The 23,703-nt window shown below is 53.3% G+C and overlaps 1 protein-coding gene across 1 annotated transcript; it reads right to left on the bottom strand.

Moving 5' to 3' along the window:
• Nucleotides 1-494: 494 nt before the first annotated feature.
• On the bottom strand, nt 495-22,141 carry FHL3 (four and a half LIM domains 3). The gene is made up of 6 exons (XM_053399188.1): nt 22,008-22,141; nt 3,463-3,650; nt 2,330-2,504; nt 1,987-2,156; nt 1,136-1,322; nt 495-1,000 (listed from the first exon to the last, which is right to left on the bottom strand). The coding sequence occupies exons 2-6, from the start codon at nt 3,616-3,618 to the stop codon at nt 849-851; spliced, it is 840 nt and encodes a 279-aa protein (XP_053255163.1). The 5' UTR covers nt 3,619-3,650; nt 22,008-22,141; the 3' UTR covers nt 495-848.
• Between the last annotated feature and the right edge of the window lie 1,562 nt (nt 22,142-23,703).

Below are 23,703 nucleotides of genomic sequence, written 5' to 3'. Positions count from 1 at the left end.
GGGACAAAATATTCCTTGGAAGAGGGGAGAGAGAGAAGGAGCCAGGAAGGAAGTTTAGGATATAGAGAATAGGAGCCGGAAGTGGCTTCCTGCAGCTGGAGAAAATTGGGGGGGGGTCACTTTGGTATCGTTCTGGAGATCCTGCTAGGCAGAGCAGCTAGCGCTGAGCAGGCCACAAAGTCACTGTGGGTGGAGAGAGTGCCAAGACCCACCCAAAGGGTCCTGAGCACCCTCAGCGCCCACCCTGCAAGGGAGTCCCACTGCTGGAGCCTTGCCTGTTTTGACAAGTTTGCTCCTGGGTCCACTCACCCTCCCCTCCTACCACTGCAGACAACACTTGGGGGGAAGAAAGATGGGTGGCCACATGACACCTGGGGGGCAGGGAGGAGCAGCACCCTCCCTCAGAGGGTGCCCTCCCTCCAGCCTCTGCTTCCACCTCACTCACTTCAAAAGCAGGGAGAAGGGGGGACTCTTGGCTTGGAGCTGCTAGCCCCAGAAACTGGAGACCCCTCCCTAGAGGCTCAGGGAAGGGGTTGGTGGGAGGTTGGAGGGGCTGCAACGGCTTCAGACATGCATCCCCCCTGCATCCCATGCTGGGATGACCTTGCATAGACAGGCTTTGCTGGACTGCAATAGCAGGAGACAGGGGACGCAGGGAGGGAGCGGCCTCCCACCTCGCAGCACAACCTCTGGGGACAAAGTTATGAGGGCGTGTGGATCCAGCCCCCGAGGCCCAGCCACAGAGAGGCAGGGAAAGGGAAGCAGGGAGGGAGAATCCTCTCTGCCCCACTGCTGCTGCTGCTTCAGGATGCAGGAAGCCTGGAGGACAACCGGCACCAGGCCCGGCCTCAGAGGTCGCTAGCGCAGTCACGGCAGAGGATCTCATCGTTCTCCGGGATGAAGCCCTTGCCCACGAGGGAGGCAGCACAGCGGGAGCAGCTGAAGCAGTTGTGGTGCCAGTGGCGGTCCTCAAAGGAGACGTATTTGCCCCCTCCAAAGCCTGGGGGGAGAAAGAGAGGAGGATGGAGAACGGGATGTGGGCACAGCTGGGACTTGCAACAGGGCACCCCTCCCTGGCCCCCATCCTCAGGGGCCGCAGGAGGCCTCCGTGGCTCCGCCCACCTCCCGATCTCACCTGTGATGGGCTTGGTGCAGGCGCTGCACTTCTTGGCGTAGAGGCTCCCAAAGCACTTGACACAGTAGGGCTGGTCTTCCTGAGAGGTGAACTGCTGCCCGGCCAGGGGGGTCTGGCAGCTCGTGCAGACGAAGCACTCCTTGTGCCAGGGCTCATCCCGGTAGGTCACGCCTCCCTTGGTCAGCGACTGAGCGGGAGAACAGAAGAAGAGTCTGGGTGCTGGATCGGGCCAAGGGTTGCCCCTCCAGTCCAGCATCTTGCCCTCACACTGGCCAATCGGATGCCTCCAGTGCAATGGCAGAAAAACAACAACTACATTTTGAAGCTGGAACTGTCATGGGGGCTCCTATGCAACCAGCAATGAGGTTTGGATCACAACTGTTGGCTTCTTCAATACGGTTGTCCCGACATCTTTACAATGTCTGTGCTGTTGACTGTCAAACTTTGGGACTGTTGAAATATATACAACAAAAATAATCAATTTGTGTTGCGCCACTCCAATTGGGTCTACTAGACCCAAAATTGTTAGGCGATATGGACTAAATTGCTTCTGGGGTCCCTCTGGGATTAGGGGCCGCAAAGCTTCGGCTTAATTGGTTTCATAGTAGATCTGCCCCTGCTCCAGTGGGAACCTGGCAAGCAGATTTCAAGCCTGAGAGCAGCACTCTCCCTTCCAGCTACTGATATCCAGAAGCATTGCTGCCTCTGACTGCACAGGCGGAAGAACAGGAGTAATACGCACAGAGCCCCCTGTCCACCCACCCAACCCAAGCCTGCAGAGCCTGAGATGCCCCCTGCCCAGCTGTCCCCCTCCCCCTGCACACTAGTTAAAAAAGCAGGCGGGGCCCCACCTTCTTGCAGTGGGTGCAGCGGGGGGCGAACTTGCTCTCGTAGCACGGGACGCAGTAGTAATCCTTCTGCTCGGGGATGAAGGAGCGAGCCCCGATGGGCTGCTGGCAGCCGCTGCAGAGGAAGCAGTGCTCGTGCCACGTCTGGCCGTTGTACTCCAGCTTCCGGGAGCCTGTGGTGAGGCATTGCAGGGGGTTGGATTGGATGACCTTTGGGGTTCCCAGCCAAATCAACAGCACTATGATTCTAGGGAACCCACGCTAGCCGTGGTGACCCCGGCTGCAGAGGTGGCTCCCCTTGCCTCCCTCCCTCGTGGCTGTGGGGGGAAGGGGCAAAGCAGCCCACCTGGCATGACCACCTGCTGGCAGGCCACACACTGGGAGGAGAACTCCCGGCAATAGCAGTCGTTGCAGAGCAGCTCCTGGCCCTGGCAGGTGAAGGGCTCGTCGGCTAGGGAGCGGTCGCACCGGAAGCATCGGAAGCAGCCCTCGTGGTAATGCCGGTCCTCGTAGTAGAGCTCCTGGAGTTGGGAACGGAGGAGAGGAGAGGTCAGGGGGCAATTGCAGTGAGAGCCAGCGGGAGGGGGCTTGTCTGAGAAAACAACGCCCTTACGCTATGCTCATGGGGTGGAGGGAAGAGGCAAACGCACACCTTTGAGGAGGAGGAATTCGGAGCCCTCTCTTACCTATCTTTCTGTGGAAGAGGCTCTAGGAGGCCAAGAAGCAAAGCGCTGCTGCATCATAGGGGGCTGGACTAGATGGGCCATGGGGTCCCTCCCAAGTCTATGATTCTATGATTCCCCAAAGGTCACCGGTGAGCAAATACAGAAGCAGCCCTAAGCGTGGGCCCATTTCCTCCCATTTTGGGGGTGCAGTCAAGCCAAAGTGGGTCTACCTGCCCCAGCAGCCTCTTCTCAAGATGCTCCAATGGGAAGCCCCCAAGCAGGGCAGAGGCGGTGGCCCCCCTTTCCCATGCTGCCTAGCAGTTAAAGAGAGCCATTTGCCTTCCCCAAGGAGGTATTGTTCAGCTCATCTTGCTGGCTAGCAAGCAGGGGGGCGGGTGTCAGGTCATCTCATTATCCACAAGCAAAAGGTCCTCCTTTCCTAGCCTGTCCTTTCCTTGTATCACAGCTGGTCCCTTTCAGGAGGCTGCACAGACACACACACCCTTACTCACGAGCTACAGAACTCGCTTTAGTTGCCAGAAGGACCTACCAAAAGGGGACCCCCCATTCCCCTTGGGGTGCTGCCTGCTGGATCCATTTAGCACATGCTTGGAAAGGGGAGGGAGATCAGCTTCATCAGTGGGACTGGTTGTTACTTCTAAAGGTGCCTGACATGCAGGAGGGGCACTGCAAAAATCCCCGGTGCTTGGAGGATCCCAGCTCATGCCTGGGCCAAAGGCACCAGGAAGACAAGGAGCAGCCACCGCCCCCAGGGTCAGTTGAGCAGAGGCCTCCCCCCGCCTTGCCCCCTCACCCTGCAGTCGTGCCCGATGGGCTCCTTGCACTCATCACAGGTGTTGGCAAAGTGGGTATCATAGCAGGGGATGCAGAAGGGCCCCTCGTCCACCTGGATGTATTTGCGCCCGTAGAGGGACTCCTTGCAGCTGGCACAGTCAAAGCCTTCAGTCATCCTGCTGCGGGCCGGGACTCTGCACAAGGGTCCTGGGGGAAGAGGGAAGAGCGCGGCTGTTAGCCTCCTTGCCCAGGCAGAGAAGAGGGAGAGTAGGAGAGGACTGCTGCCTTGCTGGCTGGCAGACTAGCAAGGTCACCCAAACGCTTGCAGGCAGGACCAAGAGAGACTCAACTCCTTTCTTCCAACCCCTTGTGGCTTTGGGGTGCTGGTAGAAAGGACAATTCCAAAAGTACTGAATTGCATGCACCCGAATTTCCAGTGCAGCTCCACACACCTCCCTCAGCAGCTCCTAACCCTGACAAGGGTTAAAGTCCCAGTTGGCAGTGACAGAAAGCTGAGCCAAGGCTGTTCCTGAGCATGTGTTCAGCTGGTGGGGAGGGATGCGGAAGCCACTCAACCCTGTAGCAAAGGGGAGTGCCAAGTCCCACTCTGGTTTCACAGATCCAGTCACCTCTCTCTCTCTCTCTCTCTCTCTCTCTCTCTCACACACACACACACACACACACACACACACACACACCCCAAGGCCTGTCATTTGGGGCCCGCTTACAGCTGCCCCTTTCTGGAAGCAGCAAACGTTCCAGGAGCCCTGGGTTGATACTGCAGATCAGGCGCTTAGGAGGACCGAGGTTGCCTCTCCAGCTTTTTGCAGTGAGGGGGGGCTCTCTCTGCTAACCCTCCTGGAGAAGAGGAGCAAAGTCCCCTTCCGAGTAATCACTGCATTCCCCCAGCCCCGCAACCTGCAGCCCCTTCCTGCTTGTTCCCTGTGCTAACAAAGAGGTCAAGGAACCCTTGGAAGGCAGGCATCTGCTGCTCTCCAGATTGGAACTTCTGCCGCGTGCCTGGACTAGCTGGCCTGGAACCAGAGGAGGGTGAGACATAGTCCTGGCCTCCAGGAAATTCCAACATTTCAATCCTTTCGAAACAAACGAAAGACAAAGGGGAGGGGGAGGAGGAGGAGGCAAATCTCACGGCCCCCCTGCAATGCTGCTTTGAAATGGGAGTCCCTGCCTGAGCTCCCTTCGGGCCATGGGACAGGGGTAGAGGGTAGGGCACACAATGGTTGGTGGTGCAATCCTATGTGAGAGTAAGCCTCACCAACACAGCGGTGTTTACTTTTTGAGTAAAATACTCATGATTGTGTTAGTACTTGCAACAGATGATTCTATGTAGTGACAGTCTATCATTCTTGTAGAGAAGCCAGCAAGTATTATCTTCAGGAAAAGGGTTACAGTACTTGACCACATCTGGCCCAATCCAATGCTGCATGCTCATGAATGTAGCAGGACTTGCTCTCCAGTAAAAATAGACTGGGACTGCAATCTTGGATCCTCAACTTCTCCTTTCAGTTTTATACTATTTGTTTTGTAAAAATATATATATACTGCTTACAGTGGAGAACTTTGGGCTCTCAAATTTCTCAAGACCGCCTCTGCCGCTTGATTGCAGAAAAACCTCAAAGCTGTTTACAAAAAAATTGGTTCTATTAGCTGCGCCTCTTAACGGCCGCCTGACATGCAGAAATTCACCAGGTGAAGCTCTTAATGACATGGCTAGACCAGCAGTGGGAAAAGCAGGTTTCAGCCAGAGATTCTGCACATGTCCTTAGAAGAAAAAATACTTCCCTTCTTAGAGCGGAGACAGAACAGGGCAAGAGAACAATGCAAGGCTTTGATCACGGCAAGCTGGGTGACTATTCACTTCCTGCAATAATACCTGGCATGTATCAACCCAGGTCAGAGAAGCCACGCTGAAGCTTGTGTGCATTGATGGGACATGACTCCTGGGAGGTTTTCTCAAATTTGCCCTAACGCCTTTATGTCGGAAGGACTGCACAGAACCTGGCAATTACTGCTCTAGGTGGTGGTTCTGCCGCAGCCTCGGCCGTTTTGGAACCTGGTTTTTGGAGAAAAATTACACATCTACCCACAAACAGGACCCTGCCGTTGACTCACGTGAACCTCTTCACAAACCGAAATCTGAGCAAAGCTTTCGTGAACAGTCTGCTGATGGCAGCCGCCTGGCTCTGGCAAAGGGGAGTATTATCATCGCTGGAGTATTATTGGTATTGTAATTAAGGGCCTCTAGCAGCAATGATTGAGAAATTAATTAATGCAAAAGCTCAGGGTACTAAAAGGCCTCTCAAAATCAAACACGCTTACTAAAGTGTTTTTATTATGTGTATTAATTAATGCAAAATAGCTTTTTTATAGCATATGATTTTGCACTAACTTTCCTTTAGAGAAATTATCAGACCAATGCATTTATATCTCTTTATCCAAGCCCCACCCCCTTTGTAGGGAGATTTGTATGCTTTTCTGTTATTAGTTATCTTTCTGTCTTTATGGTATCTGTCCGGAAATGAAAAAGGAAAAACAGTAACTTTTCTTTTTCAAGCAAATGCACTCCTGGCCATACATAAAAGCCAAAGAGCACAAACTCTGACATGCTGCTTTAGGAAGCTTCTTGCCGTGGGGCCTTGCCCCAAAGCCAGCCGCAATTTTCAAAGAATGAGGAGGAGGAAGAGAATTGACTTCCTGGATACGGGATACAGGAGGAGCAACTCTGTGCCAGAGGAGGCCAGTCCCTTTGCCAGCTGAAACTCTCTCTCTGCAACTGCCAAGGCAGCATTAAGCCCAGCCCAGGCAACACCACCGATCTACCTTCCTTTCTGAATTTAGAAGAGCCCCGTCTGTCTCCTCTTGCTCACCTAAGAGGGTTGCCAGTGCTACCCCAAGGCAATGTGTGCAACCAAGGCCCACACGCCAGGCTTGTATCAGCTGGACAACTTTGCTTCGGAAACCCCTGAAGGTCAGCTGAGCTCCAGGGTTCAGAATTCCTGCAGGACCTGCGTATGGCCACCCAAGAAGCAAGAGGCATTGTGGGAAGTGGCCTTTCAGGACGAGGGGAAAGAACAGGACAGGCTGCAAGGCATTTTACAGAAGGCACAACACAGAAACGGGGTCTTCTCAGGGTCCTGAAGCCCGCTGCCCACAAAGCAACAGAGCCCTCCCAGGGAAACAGAGGCACCCTGTCTCAGCCTTGCACAAAGGGGGAGACACCAGCGGTTGGGTGCTCCCCCAGTAGACAGGTCTCTCTGGCAAGGGCTCTGCTGCGTTTACTAAGCACCCAAAGGGGAATCAAGTGCCACAACTGTCCCTCGCTGAGCCTCCATCTTTGAGGATCTTCCCCAGGACAGGGCGGCGTCCTGCTGCTGCTGCTGTTTCCCTGGTGGCAGAAGAGGGGGGCCGGCAGAGGCAACAGGCTGATATTGCTCAACGACTGAAGGAAAGTTTTCTCCAAATTTGGTCAAAACAGTCCCTCTCGCTGTGGCTCTTTGTTTGGAGAGCTGCAGCTTAGGAGGGAGTTATTTCCAGCGGGAGGGACATAAATCAGGTATCCAAAAGTGAAGGCACAGTGGCAGCTCTTGGGCTGCAGCACAGCCAGCTTTCCCACATTTGTCCTCTTGCGCCCGATATCGCAGCAGTGAGAGTTCAAGGGAAGCCATGGCAGGGAGGGGGAGAGAGTGCAGCCGAGACCAATCCTGATCCGTTTTCCAGACTATTAGACAACCATAGTCCTCCCCCTGTCCCCCCCCACACACAGGCAAGCCCTTCAAAATCTGGAATAGCACCAGATCCTAATGAGCAGGAAGTCACTCAGTTTACCATCCCTCATGCAGGCATAGGAATCCAGGCCATCTGCCGTGGGCAGGGATGCAAATGGCAGCCCTTTGGGATGGGAAAGGGGTCTCCAAGAGTGTGACTTGGGGGGCGGGTGATGCTGCAGGCAGGAGGGGAACACGGAGCACCTTTTCCTCTTCCCCCATCAGAGCAGAGGTGGATTGAATTTCCATCTGCACAGCTGAGATTTTCCAGACCTGGTGAGAGTGGGCGCGCGCACACATCATCTGGTATCAATTACAGCCCCAGCACAAGCCGGAGCTAACTGCAAATCCGTCTCTGCCATTGCAAAATCTCCCCATGGGGACCAGGGCTCCTTCCTTGCCAACTCCTTCCTCTGAGCAGCCTGCAGAAGGAAAGCGGCTCACAGCTCCAGGCTCTGCTGGCCAGGGCACCAGGTGGTATTAAGGGATCTCGGAGCGGGGAGCAGAGTGTTCTTTCAACAACAGGCACTTCGACTTTTTGGTGCCACAACAAACCGTTGCTTGCTCTGAGATGCCAATTTGAAGCAAAACATTCCATCCTCTTGGGAGATGTCTGGAGGTGCTATGGGACACCTGGCCGCCTTGAGTCCATCCATTTAGGACCAGGCTAAAGGGTGCTGCCCACACGACCTGTGGAAAACAGCAGGCTCTTGCCCACAAAACCAACTGGACAAGACTGCAGAGAGCAGAAGTCTGGCTTCTCCCGGCCTGAAGGGTCGAGGCTGAGGGAATTCCCTCTGCTTTCTTAGGAGGAGAGATCAGAAAGTCCAGAAACTGGTGGAAATAGCCTAGAAAAGACAAGATCCCTCCGTAAGGAAGGCCTCCAGAGAAGACAAGCGACCCAGTGGCTGGCCCTCACTGCCTTAAAGAGACGATCCAGAGGATGTCTTCCCCAGCCGAGGCACAAGAGGGGAAAAGCTACCTTTGCACACCTGACACCCCAAAGCACCCACCTCATCAGCTTGCCCCCTTTGGGGTTTCTCGTCTGCATTAGTCAAACAGGCACGGCTTCCTCGCTGGCTTTTTCAAAACCCTGCGAGGATTTCTGCCAAGTTGCAGAGCCAAATGGGATCTTGTGCTGCTAAAATGGGTGAGGGTTTCTTGAACTGAGAACCACTGCACACATAAAGAGCCTGGTTGCTGGATCAGGCCAAAGGGGGCCTGTCTAGTCTAGCACTCTGTTATCACAGGGGCCAGACAGATGCCTCTCTTCTGGAAAGCCACCAAGCAGGTCAATGGCAGGGCTATCCCCACCTGCTACTCCAAGCAGCCCATGGTACTCAAAGGCCTCCTACCTCTGGCAGGGCAGGTAAGACCATGGCCTGGGGCAACCTGTTCCATCTTCCCACATGAGGGGAAACTAGAAGGTGCAACCCTCCCACCAAAGCCCTGCTTACTGGGATCGCATAGTGGCAGCTTCTGGCGAGATCCCACATGAGCTCTGCGAGATCTTACAGGAAGCCGCCACCACTTGTCCTCACTTCTCTGGTGGTGGCGATGGCAGGCAGACTCCGAACCCAGCCATCGTGAGCCCGATCACCCTCCATGAACTTGTCCAATTCTCTTTTAAAGCCATCCATGTCAGCAGCAGGTGGCATCACTACCTCATGGAGGCCTTCTTCCACTGGAAAAGGGAATGTTTGCTTGTTGTTGTTTAGTCGTTTAGTCGTGTCCGACTCTTCGTGACCCCATGAACCAGAGCACGCCAGGCACTCCTATCTTCCACTGCCTCCCGCAGTTTGGTCAAACTCATGCTGGTAGCTTCAAGAACACTGTCCAAGCATCTCGTCCTCTGTCGTCCCCTTCTCCTTGTGCCATGTTTGCTTACAGGCAGGCGAATCTTGGTGGAAAAGGAAGGCTGACACATGCAACACAGAATCTTCCACCCAAGCTCCATGTGTGACATTTTGGGTAGGATGTACAATTGATGGAGAAAGATACTGTGAAAGGGCTGACGAAAACAATTGCTAGCAACAGGCAGGCAAGGTAAAAATTCCACCACACACCCACAGGAAGAGCTACAGACTCAGGGGTGTGGTGGGCATGATCCAAGAGCCTATAAGGGGCCCCCCACCCTGCAGTGCCATGGAGCAAAGGGCCTACATTCTGCACAGGGGCCTCACAGGCCAGGTGGGTTGAAGAGGCTGGAGGTGAGTCACATTGCCTCACCCACCTGCAGAGAGACAAGCCAGCGACTGTTTGCTCAACTGAAAGGAAACACACACTCAGAGCAGTGGCATCTCCAACCCACCCACACAGGCACAGCTTGCAACACTGGAAGGAAGACGTTTGTCTTCCTACATGCTAAGCTGTTTGGTCACAATTTCCATTCGCTGCGCACACAAGCACTTTTTCTGGCCTGCCAAGGTTAGGTGAATCAGAAGGCCCCATAAAAATGAAAATAACTGAAAAGGACATGTCGCCCGCTGGCTTCAAAGAGGGCTTCCTTGCTTCCTCCCTAGCGGATGCCCTGCTTTTTGCACCAGGTGTTAAGAGGGCACAGCACTGGCACCAGCCCTTTTCACAGCACACACAAGCCCCTCGACATGCCCTTGTCACAAGGGCAATGTGGAAGGAGGCATTCCTGTTGGGGCCCATTGCCAGTGGGGATGGCATTTCCCTATGGCAACTCAACCCTCCTTTTCTCAAGAGCACTCAATGACACCCCAGACACAGGCAACCTCCAAATGGCAGTCAAGCTCATAATAGCGGTGTCTGCTTTCCACTGGAAGGCCTTGACCTTCGCTGTTCCTCTGGCCCGCGCAGCTATCAGAAGCAACCTCTCTCCAACTGGAAAGGAGCTCCCGTATTTGGGAGGCAACCCGAGTCAAGCAGAGACTCCTGACAGTTGGTGAGTCATTTTCTGGGTTTCCTCTAGCACCTCTCTGAGCAGCAGGCTGAAGCATGAGCCGAGGTCCCTTCGGACTCCCAGCCAAGGAGTCACTGGCTCACAGTCTCCGCGGCGCTCGAGAAGCTACGAAATTACCCCTTTGCGGAGGCTCTGTAACCTCTGCCGTTGTGCGGTTCAAACAGATACCACCAGCAATTCCTCCCAGCCCAGAAAGTTCAGACAGTTTTCATTTTCTGAGTAACAGAGCATTTTTGTCGGGTGAGGTAAGCATCCTCCAGCTGCCAGGTCCTGCTCTCTGCTAGGATTGCTTAAGAGCATTGCTGCAGGAGGTTTGGGTGGTGCTAGTGAGACAGACACACACACACACACACACACACAGCAGGCGAGAGGCAGCAGGCACCAACCCAAAGCAGAAGCTGAAGAAGCAGAAGCTCTCCTCTCCATGCAGCTGGGCAGGAGGACTCCCTGGGGCCTCCATTTCCCCTTTGGCACACAAACAAGGCAAGGGAGACAAGGAGGGACAAGGAACATGGCCCACCCTCTCCAAATGCACGTTCTGAATGCATTCTCACCGAAATGTAAGAAGAGTCTGCTGCTGGATCAGGCCAATGGCCCATCTAGTCCAGCATCCTCCTCTTACAGTAGCCAACTAGATGCCCTACTGGAAAACCCACAAGCAGGATGTAAGCACAAGAACTCACAGGGCTCCTTTGGTTTCCAGCAAATGGTATTCAGAAGCATGGCTGCCTCCAATTGTGAAGGGAGAGTAGCCATTGTGGCTAGTAGCCATGGATGGCCTTCTCCTCCATGAATCAGTCTAATCCTCTTTTAAAGCCATGCAAGTTAGTGGCCATCATTGCCTCCTGCAGGAACAAGTTCCATCATTTTAACTACGCCCTGCTTGAAGAAGGACTTCCTTCTATGTGCCCTGGAAGACAAGCTAGGGCTTGTGTGTGTGTGTGCACGCGTGTGCATGTCTGCATGTGTGCACAGTCCCAAGTGTGAACGTGTTTGTTTTCTACGGTTTGTTGCTTTTAAGTTATAAGCAACAGGCAACTGGGGAAGCATCAAGTCCCACTCATGTATCTTTCCATGTGCTGAAAAATACGCCCAAGTGCCCTTTGCTGCAGACGGCATTCATATCCAGTAAGTGATGAGATTCAGGCCATCTGAAAACAAAAGGCACTATCAGAAACCCATGAAAAAGGGCCCTGGTGGGTTTGTCAAGGGGGAGGTGGCTGCGCCAGAGAATGGTCATCCAGGTGGACAATGTCAGCAGCTCAGCAGGTGAGCAAGCAGCGCCTGAGAGGTGCAGTTGACACATCACAAACAAAGCTGGGGGCAAAAGAAAGCAGTGACAGAGAAGGAAAACCATTGATGCAAAGACACCCCCCATACTCCAGAATGGGGTCCCTTGCCTCTCTAATTGTACCTGAGCCCTACATCAAACCAAACAGAGATGGTCTTCCAACCCCCCCCCCCACACACACACCACCCATTTCTCCTGGAGTTTGGCGCCTCATCTCTCCAGACACCATGCAGAGACCTCGGGGCTGGCAGGAGGGGCCTGAAGGTTGACAAGGAAGGCAGATGTGAAAATCCTCCAGTCTATTTTTTGCCCCTGCACGATCCAGGCTCAAAAAAGAATAGGGAGGCATCTCCCGAGGACGGTGAAAGCAGCAGGTGGGAAAGGGCAGGCTCTTAAATTGGGAACGCACCAAGACAGAGGGGGTCAGCTGCCTCTGACATTTTGTGCGGCCACGTGACGGGGCACAAGGGGGACCCCTCTTCAAGAGCTGCCTCTATTCTGGAGTTGTATTTTTAGTCTGGGAGATGCCAAACATTCAATGAAAGTGTGGGGGGGGGAGATTAGAGACCTGGAGGCAGCAACTGTTCTTGGCTCAAGGCTGTAGCTAGAAAGCAGAGTGGCAGGGAGGGTGTCCTGGGAGGGCTAATACCACCAATACCCACCTGCCAGGCTGCGAAGGTGCTGAGATGGATCAGTCGCCCCAGAGAAATGTGGAGCTTGCAGGAGGTGCTGCAGCCCCAGAAGGTAAAGCCACCCCAGTTGGGAAGCCAAAAAACTTTCTTTCCTGGGCAGCTTTAGAAGGACAGAGTCCCCAAAAAGCAGCTGCCAACACATTACACTCAAGCTGCATAGAGGCATCCTCTGTGCAGTGGAGAAGCCTTCATTTCCCACTACAAACCTTCCCATGACATGCTGAGAAATGGGTGCAGAAGACACAGATCCAGAGAGGTATCTGGGCAGGGGTGCTGGGTTGGGTGAAGGAGCCCAAGGGACCAATGCAATGAAAAAGGTCCCTTGAACCTCTCAGTCCAAACATCCAGAAACACTTTGTCAAGAGCAGCATGAAGGTTTTCCAAGCTATACTGAGGTCTTTCCTCTCTTTTTCAGAAGTACAGATCTGGATCTGTTTGAAGCCTCTTAAAACTTTCCTTCTGGGGATACCCAGTTCTGCAGAGAGGCTGAGGATTGAGTAAAAACATTCCCAGCACCCTCACACAGCTACGATTCCCAGGGGCTGCTGTGACAGTCAAAAAGGATTTTCATGACATTCAACTCTGCTCTGCAGACATGTGCGCACAAACACTAAAGGGTGTGTCTGATGTCACACGCGGAGAGAAAGAGCACGCCTCACCCAGGGCATCCAGCAGGCCCCTCTGTTGCATAGCATGGAAAATGCCTGGAACAAGTCCAAATCCCAGGCAGGGCTGAGCCCCAATTGCCATCAGGGGACCAGGCAATAAAGGCTGGGAGCAGCCCAGAGAGCTATTTGGACTTCCACCGCCAGATCTCTCATGAAGGGGCTCTCTCAGGGGCTTAGGAGCTTCCAAAACTGATGGACGGGTGGAATGGCCTATAGAAACAGGGCAGAGGGCAATGCTTGCAGCTCCTGGCTTGGCTGGAAAAACCCCAAAGCAGCCCCCGTTTCCGGGAGAAAAACAGAACGGCAACAGCCTTGCTGTACCAGGAAACCCTCTGGGGCCAGATGGGGACCTCCCAACAAGGAACTTTCTTCGGATGAAAGATGCCCCATCCCTGTGAACCCAGGATGTCTCCTGGGAGGAAGGAGGAGTGATGGTTCCCTGGAGGAGAGCTGGAGAAGGAACATTCCAGGCTGCTGAGTCAAACTGCGGGGGGGAGAAAGGGGTGGATGTTGTGGCTGCCTCACTAGCCTGAATAATTGCCAGCCAAAGGTAACCTAGGGGTCTCAGAGCGGGCCTGGGTGTGCACTGGGTGAAGCCAGGAGGAGCTCCCCAAGGGCCATGGGCCTGAGGCTGGGGCCAGCTTGAGGAGCTGTCCAGGGTCACAGATGCTCCAAGCTTTTCAGGTCCTGCAAGAAATACTGGCCACTATTCCTCTTAGGGACACTGTGAACCCTCCATATGAAGTTCAATGGCCAAATAGGAACACTGAAGTCATTTCCCAAAGTGGCTGTTTCAACCCTGAACATAAATTCAGGCAGCCCTTCAGGAGGCACCTTTGACCTTCCCAGGTTCAGAGAAAAACCAGCTAGCATGGCCTCTTACACGACCTCCAGATTGCAGCAGAGCTGCCCATCACCTTGAAAGGCGAGCACAGGGGAGATCCAGCCCCAGCCACCTTACGGAGCCTCGTTCCCCAAAGACAGCAGTATGCTGGGGCAGCACAGCAGACCCGGACAGTCCTGAGCTGCCCCAACACGCCCTTTTTCCTCCATAAGGAGGTGCTCTCAGCAGAAGAGCTTCCACCAAAACACACCAGAAGCAGCGACAGAGCCTGTCCTCAGCAAGACTCCCATGGCCCCATCATCACTCAGGTGCAGGCAGGGTGAGCCCAGCCAGGCACGTAGCTCCAGAGAGGAACCCCCCTCCCCTGGATCCACCTTCGTTAATGATTTCCTAGTGCTCAGAGACATTTAACCCTTTCGGATGTCTCCCCAGTCAGTTACACAAGGAAGGCAGCTTCTTCCCACCAAGGCAGGAGCAGCCAATAAAGAAGGAAAGAGCTGCTTTTCTGCCATGGTCAGACCACCCCCCTGGAGGCCTGTGTCCACTTCTGGGCACCACAAGGATATTGACACGGTGGAGTGTTTGCAGAGGAGGGCGACCAAGATAATCAAGGGTTTGGAATTAAAGCCTGAAGACGAACAGTTGAGGGAGTTGGGACTGTTTAGCCTGGTGAAGAGAAGACTACCTAGAGTAGGCAGGGCTGGACGTATGTGAGAGAGACAGACCCGAGAAAGGACAATGAGCTCAATTTAGTTCTAGGACTGAAAGCAAATTCCTGGGCTCAGAATGTTCTCCAAGGAATCCAGTGTGTTAATTCGGTGTCTTTGCACCCGGCTCTGGTTGGCAGATCTTGGAGTTCTAGTAAAAAGAACAAGGAGATCTGACAAGCCTGAAGTGCACCCACCTCCCAGAGGTCCTGCTTAAGTTTTAAATGAGGTGGGGAGTGCTGTTGGCTCAAGCCAGCCTGCCTAGGGCTGGGAATTCCACCACCTATTGGAAATCTGGATTATGTGGGACTGTTCACGCTACAAGTTACAGAGCGGCGATCCAGACAAAGGATGTCCTGCATGCCCACAGGAGCACCCATTTGCAGGATGGGCCCTGGCACTGAACACAGATGGCACTGTGACTGAGCCCCATGGAAAGAGTGGGCAGTATGGTCATCCCAAGCTCCTGGGGTGGGACACGCTGCCAGCTGGCCTTGTAATGACAGGCAGGGTGATGGTTAGCAATGAGAGAACTGCCATCCTTTCCAGCTATGAGGCATCAACACTCACTCTACCTTCACTGGTTCCTCTTCGCTGCGACTGGCCATATTTGTAGCGATGAATGCCAACAGAGAGGAAAATCCTGGCTGTGCAACAATGGAAGCCCCACTGAATCTGTCATCAGAGGCAGCTGCTTGGCTCCAGCTTGGCAATGAAGGGCACTCCATGGGGAGAGAGGCCAGGTTGCTGGGGTGGGGAGGGGAGGTTTTTGCAGATCCCTCTGCTGGGATTCCAAGCTGCTTCCATTTCCTGTGCCACATCCTCTTGCTGGGGGGGCTGATTCAGCAAGCAATTTCCCCTCTTGCCATAGAAGGGTAGCTGGCAGGCAAGAGAGCTTATTTGTGGCACACTGAGCGCAGGCTTGGTTCTAGTTTTCAAAAAACACTGGGCACCAAGAAGAAGCAAGACTGTCTGGCCTGCCCAAGTGCTGCTGGGCAGAAACACTATTGACCAGAATTTTTTGAGTTCTGGACTGAAAGGGTCTAGTGTCTCCTGCTGCAAGGAATCAAATACAGTGGTGCCTCGCAAGACGAAATTAATTCGTTCCGCGAGTCTTTTCGTCTTGCGCGGTTTTTCATCTTGCGAAGCACGGTCCGTCACAACTGCACCTCTTCAAGCGGCTTTAAGAAAAAAGGAAACAAACTTGCAAGACGTTTTTGTCTTGTGAAGCAAGCCCATAGGGAAAATCGTCTTGCGAAGCAACTCAAAAAACGAAAAACTCTTTCTTCTTGCGAGTTTTTCGTCTTCCGAGGCATTCGTCTTGCGAGGTACCACTGTATGGTATTTTAGTAGAAAAGGAGTGTGCCTGCAAAGATGATAGACAGCTAAGATATGTTCCTACAGCCAAGTCAAGTCTGTGGTGCAGTGGTGACGGGGTCGGCCTATGACAAGTGACACCAGGGTTCGAATCCGCACTTGGCCATGAAGGTCGCTGGGTGACCTTGGGGACCAGTCACAGGCTTTCAGCCTAGCCTACCTCACAGGGCTGTTGTAGAGATTAAATAAGAACGGGGAGGAGAAGCAGGTAAGCTCAGTGGGGAAAAGGTGGGATATTAATTCAATAATAAAATAATAATAAAGGAATAAATAAAACAAGTCATTCATTTGTCTTTAACATGAGAACACAAAAAAGCCCTGCAGCTGCATCATAACAAAGGTCCCTCTAACAGATCAGCAGGTTCTTGCAGCAGCCAATCAGATGCCCCAATGGGAAGCCCACAAGCAGGATCTGAGACCTGTGATTCCCAGCAACTGGCATTCAGAGGCAGAGCACAGCCACTGTGGCAACTGGGAATCAATAGCCTTTGTCTAATCCTCTTCCAAAGCCATCCATAATGGTATCCATCACAACAAGTAGGAGTGGATTGCATCCTTTAACTTGGTGTGCTACGTGAAGAGGTCTTTGCTGTTCTTTGAATGCTTGCAAGCAGCAGCAGCCCAGCAGAGCATGGACCTTCCTCCCAGTCACCTCCAGCCTCCTCTGTAATGAGTCACTGAGCACGAGTCCCTTTAAGAGCTGAACAAATAAATATTAGTAAAAATGAGGAAGCCAACAGAGGCTGGGTCTGCACACTGCTTCTTCTGCCTTGCACATTTCCCACAACAGGAAGCCCCACATCCGCTGCCTTATTCCAGCAGCCTTGCGGAGGGCTTCCCATGTGGGGAGAAGCAGGATGCAGAACCCCCAAACCACCTGCAGCCTGTCCCTGCCCCTCAACTGGACAGCCCTCTCCACGTCTCGTGCAGAATCACTGTGTCCCACTCGTTTTGGGTGCAAGCAACGCCGTCAAACAAGGTGTTGTGGTCAGAATGTCAGACTAGGCCCTGGGAGCCTAGAGTTCAAATCCCCACTTGGTCGTGAAGGTCACTGGGTGACCCTTAGGCCAGTCACTGCCTCTCAGCCTCTATTTACAGGAATCTTTTGAATTCTGGACTGAAAGGGTCCAGTGTCTCCTGCAGGGAATCAAATGTGGTGCTTTAGTAGAAAAGGAGTGTGTTTGCAAAGATGATAGACAGCCAAGAAGTTCCTACAGCCAAGTCAAGTGTATGGTGTATTGGTGAGAGTGCCAGACTACAACCTGGATGAGACCAGGGTTTGGATCCCCATTTGGCCATGAAGCTCACTAGGTGACCTTGGGCCAGTCACTGCCTCTCAGCCTCACCTACTTCACAGGGTTGTTGTGGGAATACCATGAGGAGGGGGAGAACCTTGTACACCACCTTGGGACCCTTGCAGCAAAGGTGGGACGTAACTGTGATAATAATGAAGCACACGGCTAAGAAATGGTTTTCAATAGGATTCGGAGGCACCAGATTCTGACACTCCAAAGCTAAACAGCGAAATGTGTGCCAATCCCACCACCAAGCCTATACGGCATTCTGGGGACACCCCAGAGTTAAGCTGTGCTCCGTACCACACAGACCTCCTTTTTGCACATACAGTACTCTTTCTGTGCTTTAAGTAGTTGTCCAGCAACCATAATATGCCACAAGCATGTGTGAAAGGCCCAGGATCCTGCCCCCGAGGTCCCTATGAGGCATAAGCACAACCGTGAAGCCCCCAGGCCTTCTGGTACTCAACACCCTATGAAGAAGGGTTGAGCACCGAAGGAGCTACCCTTGCCAAAATCCAAACCCTGCCTTGGGAAGGGGCATCTCAGCACAGAAACTCTGTGTATCAGGTTCCCCTTTGGGAGCCAGGTGCCTAAACTCAGCAGTTCTTGCCTCCCAGCCTTAGAGAGCCACCAGTTTCAAGAGCTTGGGGTTGATCAGCTGCTTTGCATGCAGAAGGTCTCTGGTTGAATCCCCAGTGGCATCTCCAGGGAAGGTTGCCTGAAAGCTTGAAGAGCCACTGCTGCCAGTCAGTGTAGACAATACTGAACTATCTGGACCAATGGTCTGACCTGGTAAAAGGTAGTTTCATATGTTCATATCTCTCATTTCCCTAAGCATCAGAGTGAATGCAGTATCTGCAGCTTCACCTTTTTCCAAATGCCTCTCCTTTCAGAGTGCAAATATCTCATAGTTATATGTCTTTGGATAAGTGATACTAATAAAAAAGAGAGAGAGCATGAAATGTTGCCGCCGCCACCACCACAAGCTGGGTCTCCTGTAGTCAAGGCAGGCTTTGATTGCCCCAAAGCTCAAAGATGCTCCTTCCAGGAAAGGCAACCACAGACTTGGCAGCAGAGGAAGAGTCACCAGACGAGGTGCCAGATTGGCATCTCCAATATGATGCTGGCACTGTCTCAAATAGATTAGTCAGTTTATCGTCTGCAGTGGATTCCTTTGTCTGAGGATCTCTTGGTGTGATAAGGCAAGGCTGCCCCCAGAACACTGATGCAACAGCAGCCTTGGAGCCTGGCCTCCAGCCTAGCCCAAAATGACAAGGAGCCCTCCAGCACAGAAAGCGCAGGCTGGCTGGGTATGTTCAAGGGTTCAGCCCCAGCAAGCCTCCCCTAACTGAAAGAGGAGAGTCAAAATCTAGCTATGATGAGGCATCTATGCAAAGAGACCACGTTGACTTCCAGCTGCAGGCCCAGCACTCAGCAGGTTGCACAAGCCTGTGGGGGCAGGCCAGGTTTGAGCCAGCAACACCCATGTTTGTCAGCTCCTTAAAACGCCACCCATTTAGCTAAACAGACCTGTCCCTTATGCTCAGTGCTGCCATAACAAGAGAGGAGTCCGGGACAAGGTCTCCAGTTCTAGACCAAGAGGAGGGCAACTTAAGTGGCATGAACACCCATTTTACAGTTTGCTTCAGCTGCTTTTAAGCAAACAAGAGATGAGAGTATTCACACATCATAAGATTCCCCTGCCACCCAAGTGTTGAACCAGAGTGAAATCACATTGGGCTCTTTGGAAGCTTATCAGAAGCCCTACAAGAGGAGTTTGGCCAAGATGCCCAAATGAGAACTTCCTGCCTTACTAAAGTAGATCTTCTCCTGCCATGTTTTGCTGCAGAGCAAGAATGAGATCCTCAAGTGGATTTTGGAAGGCATGGAAAGCATCCCTGGATGGAAGGAGGTCATAATCCACCAAGGAGCATTTGCAAGTGTGAAGCTAAAAGCAGTGGCTTCTCGTGAGAAAGGCCCTGAAGCTGGATCAGGCTGAAGGCCCAACTAGTCCAGCATCTTGTTCTCATAGCAGCCAACTAGAGAGCCAGTGTGGTGCAAAGTGTTGGACTAGGACCTGGGAGACTGGGTCATGAAGCTCACAGGTTGACCTTGGGCCAGCCGGTCATGGTCTCACAGCCTAAACCTACCTTGCAAGATTGTTGTGAGGACAAAATGTGGAGAAAGAGTAGTATGAACTACAGCACCTTGAGCTCCTTGGAGGAAAGGTGGGGTTCAAAGTGTTTCTCAAAATTGGGTCTCCAGCTGTTGTAGGACTACAACTCCCATCATCCCTGATCACTGGTCCTGCTAGCTAGGGATGATGGGAGTTGTAGTCCAACAAAATCTGGAAACCCAAGTTAGAGAAACACTGCAAACTAACCAGATACCTATAGGAAGCCTACAAGCAGGACTTGAGCATAACATCTACTCTCCCCACCTATAATTCCCAACAACTTCAGAGGCATACAGCTTCCAACAGCAAAGGGAGAACAAAGCTTTATCCTCCCTGAACTAATCTAATTACCTTATAAAGCCATCCAAGTTGGTGACCATCACTAGAGCTTGTGGTAGTGAATGCCATAATATAACTATGCACTGAGCAAGGAAGGACTTCCTTTTGTCTGAATCTCTGAACATTTAAAGTCAGGAGGCAGCCTGGGGGCTCAAGGCTTCATATTTCCTATCAGTTTCTTGTTTGTGCAAAGGCAGTTGCTTTTACTGCATTGCATTTGGTATGAATATATATATATATATATATATATATATATATATATATATATATTCTCTCTCTCTCTCAATTATGTTGGAAGCCATTTGGATGAAATATTTTAATTTAAGAAAACCATGTAGGAAATATATTACTCAGCCACCGTGCTGACTCAAGATGAAAAGGTGTCCCCATGTGCTGCAGAGATGAGCCCAGTCACCTTGGGGCACAACACAAACTCAGAAAAGTGGATTTCCTTGTGAACGACAACACATCCTTCCTTTCCTCCAGCCCTGAACTGTCCACAGCTGGACAGCCCAGAGACACCCGCAGCAGCAGCAGGAAGAGAGGGCAGGCTTCCCCTTTCCGCAGGAAAAGCAAACATGGAAGGCAGGGTAAAAGAGCATGGTGGCAGTGGAATGAATCTGGAAATCCTGGAAACTTGATTCCCAGCACACTTTTTCAAAAAACAATAACGCACAAAGCGTCTGTTCACAGGGAGTTCATTTAAGCCAGTAGCCATAAAAACAAAAGAGCTGGAATGAATCCATTTACAAATGTTGTGGGTGGGTGGGAATGTTAGTTAGACATTAACAATCAAGAAGCCTGATGCTTCAACTCAATATCTTATGCCAAGTCAACTGTGGGACCCTTGTGGCCACAGCTGGCTCCAGTGCCTGCACAAAACTTATTTGCCATATTCGCTGTACTGCCTCCTCCGAACCCTGTAATTGGAGCACCTACATTCCCAAGATTGTCAATTAGAGCATAGTCATATTTAGGACACACCCATTTGGGACAGGGTCTGCACTGGGATGGAAGAGAACCTGACTGAATCATTCTGTCTCATTGACCAAAACTGTCATCCTGTCCAAAATTGAAGGGACATCTGGCTGTGCTCATTTCCCACATATAACCCCCTCTCCAAAATTTCTTTGAGCGTCCAGAACTCTCAGTTGAGGGTTCAACAGTCACATGAAGAAAATTCTCTCTTGGGCGAGGAGATTCATAACACACGAAGCAGCAACCTGAACCTGAGGGTATGAGCTCCCCCCACCCTGCAAATCCTGTAACACATCCAAGGACATGGGGCTGGTGTTGAAGATGGACACAGCCACATGCAGCAGCTGGCGGGGGGGGGGTGTAACCCGGACCCCCAAGCTCAGCTCTCAACTGGTCTTTGCCACTCACAAGACACGGAGTGGAAAACAGATCAGAATGGAAGGGGTCTTGGGGGAAGGCAAGGGATTTCTTGTCTTTATAACTTGGTCTTACTCTCAAAACCTTGGAGAATGTTGCGGGCAGGCATACCTACCGTTAAACAGGGTCAGACTGCCCCAAGCGTCAGATTTTGGGGAACCTTGCAGGCCCCCCCAGGCCAGCTGTTTAGCACAAAACTCTTGGTGGTCGTCGGAGTTTTCTGTGATAACCATTGGCAGGGACGAGTCAGCGCCATTTGGGCTTCCTGCCTCAGGTACTAAACAGGGGGACACCCCCTACCAAAGCGCCATGGAATCCCCAGGTATTATTCCAACTTTCCGCAAATTCTCCTGCCACGATATTTCTCCCGCATCCTCTGACCCACACGGCGCTCATTCACACATTTGCTTCCGACATGAAGAGTGGAGGTGGGAAAAGGCCTTCCGGAGACGTGGAGACCCCTTGGCCTGTTTTGTTGCCCCCCTCCCCGGCGTTGCTGGGCCGGCGCGCTTTGTCTCCGCGCGTCGGAAGCTGCACGGGACGGGGAGGTCCTCCCCACCCCCTCTGCCCTACCTGGGCGAGGCTGCACAGCGCGCTTCTAACCGCGAAGCCGGGAAGGGGACTCCTCCCTCCGCCAAGCTCGGTTTTCAAGCCCCCCGGTAACCGCGTCTGGACGCAGCGGCAGCTCCGCCTTTGCCGTCGGGGGGAAAAGTTCCAGGGCGCGTTCCCCTGCGGGCAAACTTTCGCTGCCTCCCAGGACCGGTGAGGGAACCCGCTTGCCCGGGGGTCAAAAGGGTCTCAGCCCGCGCCCGGCGTGGGGGAGGTAGAAACGGGTCTGAGCTCTTTTTGCGCGCGCGCACCCGAAAAAAGGGACGCCTTCTTCCGTCGCGCAGGCAGCCGAGGAGTCGCGCGTCGGTTCGCCGTGTCCTACTCCGGCTGCTCCCGCTGGCAGGCGATTGCCACGCGGAGCCGGCCAGGGTGTGAGCGCCGGGAAACAAAGCCGGGGCTATGCCACCACCCCCTCGCCCCCCGCCTCGCTCCCTCCAGCCGCCGCCGCGCCCACCTGCTGCGCCCTGTCCAGCCGCGGATTCGCCAGAGGCGCTCGGCTTGTCCCTCTCTCCGCCTGCCCGAGTCGAAGTGGCGGCGGCCGCGCCTGCTTCCCTGGCCTGCCTTCGCGGGGCGGAGCCGGAGCCGCCGCCGCTGCCCACTAGGGAGGGGAGGGGGCCGCCGTCGCCGCCAAAGGGCCCGCCCAGCAGGAGCCCCCTGCCTCAGGCCCAGAGGCCTCCTCGCCCCGGCTTGGCCCGGCTTCTTCCTGGGCGCGGGGCAGGCTGCCCCCGGCCGGAGGGGCAACAGCAGCAGTCATCGCCGGGCGTCCCCTTGATCCTGCCCCGGGACTGGATCAAGGCGGCTCCGCTGGCCCGACGGTGCCTGCCCTGTCCTGGAACAGCAGCAAACGCAGCCCCAAGGCGGTGGCGGCATCGCTGGTCCCGGAGCCCGCAGTTCCACTGCCCCGGTGCGCTAATCAGATCAAAGGCGCAAGAGGCTTCCGCTGTGGGTTTCTTTGGAAATGAGCCCCCCTATACCTCGAATTTAAATGGGGCTCGTGTCCAAATAAGCATGCACAGGATTGCGGCTTTGATCTTATACTGCTCGTGGTTATACATATTATACTAAAAGTAAAGTTCCATTTAAGACAGTCATGTCCCGTTTAAGGCAGTCCGATCCACTGGGACCACTCCAGTGGACTCCAACATAAATAGAAGCCCTCCCCGCTCCGATGCTGCTGGGTCAACCCTGAATGCGGGCTCTTCCCGTGCTCAACCTGATAGGTCGCATCAGACCTCTGCTGCCTCCCTCCTCTTTGTTGCTCGAGCCAGGCGTTCCTGCTTTACAAAACAAACAAAAAACCGTGAAAGATTTAGCAGCACCCAATCCTCGTTGCTCCGATTCAAGTTGGAACTAGAGTCGCTGCAACTCCGCTTCCATTTTTCCAAAAGGGGTCGTCCTCTTTTCAATACAAAATGACAAGAATGTTCACAGCATCCCTAGAAACAAAGCATGGCAACCTGGGATGGTCCTGATGATGACGCCAACACACAAACATGAATTTACCACAATAGGGAACACACTCCCATGCCAGAGAGACCCGCCTTGCAGCTGATACCTGCTACTGTCTGTCTCCACACATAGGGGGAACAGGGGACAAGGGACAGGGATCCCACAGCCCTCCTGGGCCAAGGGCTCAAGACCCACCCAGGGAAGGAAAGTCTTTTGACAAGGAGCCAATGGGCGGGATAGGAGACCCTACAACAGCAGCTGTGGCATGCCTCATGTTGGGCACTGGGCTGGGGAGCTGGGGATGGAGATGGAGCCTCTGCCCCCTACTCACCTTTGGCATGTCTAGGGGTGGGAACCTCTAGTCAGGGGCAAAAGAGAAAGATCAAGGCCACAATACCAGCAGCTCCACAGGGCAGGGTCCTAACGGCCACAGCAGCACACAGGAGTCAGGCACTGAAGGAGGCTTTTGCTACTCCGCCCCTTGCCCCACTGCCTTAACTCCTGATTATGAAGGGCTGGCACCCTGGAGAGGTAGAACAGCTTGTGTTTGCCATGCAGGGGTCACAGGCTCCCATGCAGGATATGACCTTACACCAGGACACCCACCCTTCCTTCATTCATACGTACCTAAGCAGATCAGGGGAGCACTGCATAGACCAATCTTCTGGGTCCTGTATTTAGCCTCCCACTCTCCCCCCACC

The sequence above is a fragment of the Podarcis raffonei genome, chromosome 8, assembly GCF_027172205.1.
Source record: "Podarcis raffonei isolate rPodRaf1 chromosome 8, rPodRaf1.pri, whole genome shotgun sequence".
Taxonomy (NCBI): Eukaryota; Metazoa; Chordata; class Lepidosauria; order Squamata; family Lacertidae; genus Podarcis; species Podarcis raffonei.
The sequence above is the reverse complement of the archived record's forward strand: the minus strand, read 5'-3'. Positions and strand labels throughout refer to the sequence as shown.